This window comes from Trachypithecus francoisi, unplaced genomic scaffold (genome assembly GCF_009764315.1).
Source record: "Trachypithecus francoisi isolate TF-2019V2 unplaced genomic scaffold, Tfra_2.0 Lachesis_group20, whole genome shotgun sequence".
Classification (NCBI taxonomy): Eukaryota; Metazoa; Chordata; class Mammalia; order Primates; family Cercopithecidae; genus Trachypithecus; species Trachypithecus francoisi.
Window position 1 is genome coordinate 70,784,192 of NW_022681466.1, and position 7,571 is coordinate 70,791,762.

A 7,571-nucleotide genomic window follows, 5' to 3' on the forward strand; every position below is an offset into this window, starting at 1 on the left:
GGTTGCAGTGAGCTGAGATCGCGCCATTGCCCTCCAGCCTGGATGACAGAGCGAGACTCTGTCTCAAAAAAAAAAAAAAAAAAAAAAAGGCCGGGCGTGGTGGCTCAAGCCTGTAATCCCAGCACTTTGGGAGGCCGAGACAGGCGGATCATGAGGTCAGGAGATCGAGACCATCCTGGCTAATACAGTGAAACCCCATCTCTACTAAAAAATACAAAAAATTAGCCGGGCGAGGTGACGAGTGCCTGTAGTCTCAGCTACTCGGGAGGCTGAGGCAGGAGAATGGCGTGAACCTGGGAGGCGGAGCTTGCAGTGAGCTGAGATCCGGCCACTGGACTCCAGCCTGGGCGACAGAGTGAGACTCCGTCTCAAAAAAAAAAAAAACACTTTGGGAGGCCGAAGTGGGTGGATCATGAGGTCAGGAGTTCGAGACCAGCCTGACCAACACAGTGAAACCCCATCTCTACTAAAATTACAAAAATTAGCCGGGCGTGGTGCACATGCCTGTAATACCAGCTACTCAGGAGGCTGAGGCAGAAGAATTGCTTGAATCCGGGAAGTGGAGCTTGCAGTGAGTCGAGATTGCGCTACTGCACTCCAGCCTGGGCGACAGAGTGAGACTCTGTCTCAAAAAAAAAAAAATCTGAATGTCTTTGCCAAACTTTTGAGGCTTCTGAAACCTGATTTTTGACAGAGATTTTGAGTAAGGTGGACCTTGTCACCTGCCTGGCTCCACCCACTGGTCTGTGAAAGTGGTCCAGCAGTAGATTTTGGCCAAATCCCTAAATATACAAATGGTGGAGGGACACAAGGGATGCTCTTGCTTCCAGAGAGGTGTAGCCTGAGTCCAGTCCAGATGGTATCTCGGGTCAAGTCCAGGAGGGACGTAAGAGTCCCTCCCTTTTTACCTGTGGCCTCGAGGCACTCTGAACACCCAGGTGTGCCCCACCATGGGAACTGTTGTGTGTACGTGCTGACACTGGGTGTGCAGAGCGCAGTGGGCCGTGGAACATTCGTGCTGGCCCCGGGGGCTGCTGCATCCCTCCGGCCCCTCTTCTGGCCTCCTGGGCTGCTTTCTCTGCAAGACTGGCAGACCTTTGTCCTATCCACCTTGTTCAGTCAAGGGGTGGTGCTCAGTGGGGACAGTCACCTTTTTGTTTTATGTAGTTCTCGCTGAAAGAAAAGTTGTAAAACGGCAACAAGGCATTTGAGGTGGAGAGGCCTGCACAGCGTGTGTGTGTGTGTGTGTGCATGTGTGTGTGTGTGCGCGCGCGTGTGTGTGTGTGCGCGTGTGTGTGCCCCCACACTGGGCACAGCCCTCTTTCAACACGGCAGAGAGCAGTCCCTGCCCCTCCACCGCCCACATTCCTGGGAACAGGTCCTGGCTGCTGAGCGGGATGGCAGGGCTGTGTACAGAAGACAAGGCAGCCACAGGGACCTGGTGGCCAAGAGGACGGCTCTTGTGCTGGACAGGGATCGTTAAAAAGTGCCTCTCAGAGCTTGCGAAGCCTGCCAGCAGCAGCCTTCCTGGGCAGGGACCCTCCCACAGACAGCGACAGAACTTTACTAGGGACCAGCCTGGACAGTATGGCGACACCCTGTCTCTACTAAAAATAAAAATTAGCCAGGTGTTGGGACGTGCACCTGTAGTCCCAGCTACTCAGGAGGCTGAGGTGGGAGAATCTCAGCTCACTCACTGCACCCCAAGAAGTTGAGGCTGCAGTGAACTGAGATTGCACCAGTGCACTCCAGACTCCAGTCTGGGTAACTGGAGTGAGACCTTGTCTCAAAAAAAAAAAAAAAAAAGTAGCCGGGCGTGGTGGTGGGCATCTGTAATCCCAGCTACTCAGGAGGCTGAGGCAGGAGAATCGTTTGAACCCGGGAGATGGAGGTTGCAATGAGCCGAGATCACGCCACTGCACTCCAGCCTGGGGTGTAGAGCGAGACTCTATCTCAAAACAAAACCAAATGGTCTGGAACTCCTGGGCTCAAGCGATCCTCCCAGGTCTCCCAAAGTGTGGGGATTACAAGTGTGAGATATCGCACCAGGCCAAGAAGTGATGAGTTTTCAGAGTTTTGAATATTCATTACCTGTATTTTAATATTATTTATTTATTTAGTCATAAATTTATGTAATTTAATTTTTTTTTCGGTTTGTTTGTTTGTTTTGAGACAGAGTCTATCTCTGTTGCCCAGGCTGGAGTGCAGTGGCATGATCTCAGCTCACCACAACTTCCACCTCCTGGGTTCAAGCGATTCTCTTGCCTCAGCCTCCCAAGTAGCTGGGAATACAGGTGTCTGCCACCACACCTGGCTAATTTTTGTATTTTTAGTAGAGAGGGGGTTTCACCGTGTTGGCCAGGCTGATCTTGAACTCCTGACCTCAAATTATTCACCCGTCTCGGCCTCCTAAAGTGCTAGGATTACAGGTGTGAGCCACCGCTCTTGGCTTACAATGTAATTTTTATTATTTTTTATTATTATTTGTTTTTTGAGACAGAGTCTCGCTCTGTCACCCAGGCTGGAGTACAATGCCGCGATCTCAGCTCACTGTAACCTCCACGTCTTGGTTCAAGCGATTCTCCTGCCTCAACTTCCCAAGTAGCTGAGATTACAGGTGCCTGCCACCACACCCAGCTAATTTTCTATATTTTTAGTAGAGACAGTGTTTCGCCATGTTGGCCAGGCTGGTTTCGAACTCCTGACTTCAGGTGATCCACCTCCTCGGCCTTCCAAAGTGCTGGAATTACAGGCGTGAGCCACCTTGCCCAGCCTATAATTTAATTTTTAATAATGACTGTGTTAGGCCAGGCGCAGTGTCCCAGCACTTTGGGAGGCTGAGGCAGGCGGATCACAAGGTCATGAGTTTGAGACCAGCTGGGCCAACATGGTAAACCCTGTCTCTACTTAAAAAATACAAAAATTAGCCAGACGTGGTGGCGTGGGCCTGTAATCCCAGCTACTCGGGAGGCTGAGGCAGGAGAATCGCTTGAACCCAGGAGGCAGAGCTTGCAGTGAGCCGAGATCACATCACCGCACTTCAGCCTAGGTGACAGAGCAAGACTTCTTCTCAAAACAAAACAAAACAAACAAAAAACGACTGTGTTAACGACTGGCTTTTGCAAAATTTCTGAAAATTCACGATTGGCTTTGGAGGAGGGGTTGAGCCGACTCCAAGCTGACACTGCCCCTGGGGTGAGGGCCCCCAGGAATTGGAGGGTGGGGGGCTGAGGTGAGTGTCCCTTAAGGCCTTCTGCTCACAGCCTCCTTTCCCTCCCCCAGATTCTCTCCTTCATCCTGCACACAATCGTGCGAGGCTTCATCCACTCTGCTGTCGGGGGCCTGTACGCCGCCGTGTAAGTCCTGGAAGCTGCAGGTGGCCTGGTGGGCGAGGGTGTGGGAATGGCCGGGGGAGGTTGCTGGTGGGACTGAGACTCTGAGGCAGGGTCAGCCTTTCCCAGAAGGGCTCATCTTCCTGCATCAGGGGACAGGTAACCAGGATTTCTGCTGGGTGTGTCAGGGAAAGGCCATGTCTTGTGGGAGGCGGGTCAGTGGGCAGACAGTTGGGTGCCCACAAGCCTTGGCATTCAACACGAAGTCAGTTCCCCCAGCCAGGGTCAGGCACCTGTGCAGCTCATTATGGCCTCAGGGGCCACTACAGCCGAGTCCTGGGGCTGGCCCTGGCTGCTCACGGGGAAGGACGTGTAGGTTCTGGCTGCCTGAAACTAAATGCTAAAGTTCAAATGGCCCTCATCACGGGCAGCAACAGGGGGGTCATTGAGTCCAGAATGCACCAGATGGGCTCCATCCAGAGCCTCAGTGCACCCAGTTCCGGCCATAGCTTTCTCCAGCCCTGGTTAAAATGAAACCCGTATCTTTTTCCAAGAAGCTCCAGAAACATAAGGAACCACAGTGGTTCCTCCTTCTCTGGCTCAGGCCTTGACCCCAAAACTGAAACTCAAACATCACCAGCCACAGTCTCTGACGTGGGTCCAGTTCATTCCTTGCTGGGACTCCTTTCCCACCTCTGCACCAGCAGAGCCTGACGTGTGCTAAGATTTAGACTGGAACTCTCCCAATTCCCGTAACAGCCCCTGGGGCCATCCCAGCTCTGCCTGCCCTCCGCCTGCCCTCCGCCTGCCCCTCTGCAGGCCTGGAGGAAGCTGTGGCTGCCCTGGCAGGGTCTGAGGGAGGGGGCAGGATCTGTGGTGCTGAGTTTCCATGATTACTCAATGCTCCTCTGGACGAGGGCACTGAGGAGCCAAGCCCAGCCTCCACGCTCCTCTCTGGGCCTGTTTCCCAAACCGCAGGTCCCTGCTGGCACCACGCTTTCCACTCAGCTCAGCCAGACACCCAGAGGCTCCAGGCACAGCTGAGTGTGGTGGGCCCTCCCCAGAGTCTGGGCCCTGGGGCTGGTCCCAAAGAGAAACACAGCAGAACTGCCCAGCAGGGCCGGGTGCGGTGGCTCGTGCCTGTCATCCCAGCACTTTGAGAGGCCAAGGCAGGCAGATCACGAGGTCAGGAGTTCGAGACTAGCCTGGCCAACATAGTGAAACCCTGTCTCTACTAAAATTACAAAAAATTAGCCGGGTGTGGTGGTGGGCGCCCGTAATCCTAGCTACTAGGGAGGCTGAGGCAGGAGAATTGTTTGAACCCGGGAGGAGGAGCTTGCAGTGAGCCAAGATCACACCATTGCCCTCCAGCCTCGGCGTCAATGCAAGACTCCATCTCAAAAAAAAAAAAAAAAGAACTGCCCAGCAGGAAGGAATCAAGGGCTGGTACCCCACCCTTCTCTGGCACCAACGGTGCAGCCCGGGGTCACCAGACACCTGGGGCCAAGCAGAGCCCAGGAGGGAGGATGGCTGTGAGCTGTCGCTTGCCCGGCAGGTACCCCTCCACCCAGTTCGGCAGCCTCACAGGACTGCAGTCTCTGATCAGCGCGCTCTTCGCCCTCCTGCAGCAGCCGCTGTTTCTGGCCATGATGGGTCCCCTCCAGGGAGACCCTCTGTGGGTAAGAGGGGTCGGGGGATGGTGGGTCATGGGTACCTGCCCCCTTCTGCTAACTGCAAGCTGCAAGGTACCATTGGTGGGCTTCAGGGCCCTGAGGACAGGCGATTTGGGAGTGTTGGTTAGGATCGATTAAGAGTCCCTTTGTGAATGGTGGCCAGGCAGGAGAAGGAATGTGTCCTCTCTGGACCTGATTTGGGGGTAAACAGAACAGAGTTCCTGGGCCGGGCGCGGTGGCTCACGCCTGTAATCCCAACACTTTGGGAGGCCGAGGCGGGAGGATCACTTGAGGTCAGGAGTTCAAGACCAGCCTGGCCAACATGGTGAAACCAGGTCTCTACTAAAAATACAAAAATTAGCCAGGTGTAGTGGCAGGTGCCTGTAGTCCCAGCTACTCGAGAGGCTAAGACAGGAGAATCACTTGAACCCAGGAGGCGGAGGTTGCAGTGAGCCGAGATTGCGCCACTGCACTCCAGCCTGGATGACAGAGCGAGACTTCGTCTCGAAAAAACAAACAAAAAAACCAACCAAAAAAATTGAGTTCCTGTTCCTGCCTCACCCCTGCGAGGGCCAGGATTCCTCACCAGGTACCAGGAACTTGTTCCAAGCCCGAAGGTTCAGATCAGCCCGTGTTCTCTGGGGGCCCAGGCCCCGAGGACGGCCACGTGGCCTGTGAAGAGCTGGGCATTGGGACGCTGGAATACGGAATGACGGGCCCTGGGACCTCGTGGGCCTTCCCATTTCGTTCCCGCTCCACCCCGTGACCTCCCCTTTCCAAACCCGGAGGAGGGTGGGTCTGCAGCCTCAGCTCACCGCCACGCCCTGTGATGCGCGGCCTCCCTGCCTCCCCAGGTGAATGTGGGGCTGCTCGTCCTCAGCCTGCTGGGCTTCTGCCTCCCGCTCTACCTGATCTGCTACCGGCGGCAGCTGGAGCGGCAGCTGCAGCAGAGGCAGGAGGACGACAAACTCTTCCTCAAGATCAACGGCTCGTCCAACCAGGAGGCCTTCGTGTAGCGGCTGCTGCCTCGGAACTGCGGTCTCCTGCCTGTGCTTCAGTGACTGACCCCTGTCCTGCCCCTCCAGAGTACCCCACGCACCCCCAGGACCCTCGCCATCTCCGTGCTGGAGTTCACGCTCCCTCCCGGGGCCCTGCCTCAGAGCTCTGTGGTGGAAGGACGGGAGAGGGCCCGGGACATGCGAGTTTTCTGATGCCGAACGCAGGGGCTGTCTTGACTTTGCTCTGCCGCCCCCTCCAGGGACCCGGGGCCTGGGGTCTCTGTAGTGCCTGCAGGAGGAGCCAGGAACACCCGGCAGGCAGGCGCTCTCCCGCCAGTGTCTGGATTCTGCCTCTTGCCAAAGCAGAGGGGGTTGCCATCCACTGCCTGCCACCTGCCCCTCGGCTGCATGCCCACGGCCACACCTGCCTGAGGACAAAGGCTTGCACTGTCTCGCCCGCGCCTGGCCCCTCACCCCCTCCCTGGCCAGTCTGAGGCTGCCTGAGGAAGGAAGGACCCGCTTCCTGTTGTTGGTGCTAACTCCTTTGTAATTCCAGCCCCCTGTCGCCTGTGCAGGGCCCGTCCACCCCTTGGAGGCCAGTGGAGAAGCCCCACCTGGCTTACACCCTGGGGAGGGTTTAGTGGGCTGGGTAGACAAGGGTCGCCCGTGGCTCCTTGCCTCCTCCCCCAGGGCCTACGCCGGGGACATGTTTCCACTGCCACCCTCGTTCCTGTCTACCACCTGAAGGGAATTGAGGACCGCCGCCAGGGCACCCCCTACATACACACAGCTGCTTTTGTGGGGGTGGACGCAAGGCTGTGGCCAGCAGACACGGAGGTCCAGGTCAGGGTGGGGATGTGGGTGGGTCCAAGGGGTGTATGGGGTCAGGGTGGGCTCTAGGAGTTAGCCCTCATCCCCACTGACCAGGCGGGAGCCGCCAGGCCTGCAGGCTGGGCCAGCGCCCAGGAGCCATCCTGGCGCGGGGCCAGGAGCTTGTCCAAGGCCACAGGCCCACAGCACCCCCTGCCGGCAGGCTGCGCGGGGCCCTGGAGCTGATGCCGGGGAGGCCTGTCCGCCTGGCCCACCAACCCACCCACCTTGACCGCCCCCAGAAGTGTGTCTTGAGACCTCCTGGGCGTGCTTAGAGGGGTGAGTTGATGTTTGGATTTTTAGTTATTTTTCTCTTCAGTTTTATCAGACTTCTTTTTTATAAAGCAATAAATCCATTTTCCTCCTGGTAAGGGATGCCCCTTCTAGCATATCAGTTAATAGCTGCATGTGCCTATTTTGAGCTTGAGAAGAAAAGGCAGGACAAGATTCTCTGCCACCGACCAGCTCCAGCCGTGCCCAGCTGCTCTTCGTCTCTCTGGGGGACTGCTGACTCGGGAGGGACAGTGGGCCAGGAAAAGACCTTACTCCCCCACCCCCAAACAAACCGGGCTTGTGCAGACACCTTAGAAGTGTGAGCCACCCTCCTCTGCCGATTTTCCCAGCCAAACAGGCGAATCCTGGTCGCTTTCCATCCCTACGCCCTTCCACAACCCTGAAGCTTCCCGCTGTGTTCAGGA

General features: G+C 56.5%; 1 protein-coding gene across 3 annotated transcripts in view; it reads left to right on the plus strand.

The window, feature by feature from the left end:
* SLC43A2 (solute carrier family 43 member 2) overlaps positions 1 to 7,244 on the plus strand; it is a 57,896-nt gene extending 50,652 nt beyond the window's left edge. Inside the window, exons 12-14 of one of the 3 annotated variants that reach the window (XM_033185171.1) lie at positions 3,283 to 3,356; positions 4,888 to 5,011; positions 5,860 to 7,244. In XM_033185171.1, coding sequence (XP_033041062.1) covers positions 3,283 to 3,356; positions 4,888 to 5,011; positions 5,860 to 6,021 — 360 coding nt within the window. In that variant the 3' untranslated portion in view covers positions 6,022 to 7,244. The remainder of the gene's footprint in view (positions 1 to 3,282; positions 3,357 to 4,887; positions 5,012 to 5,859) is intronic. The other 2 variants (XM_033185173.1, XM_033185172.1) reach the window with 2 other exon arrangements.
* Positions 7,245 to 7,571: the final 327 nt, after the last annotated feature.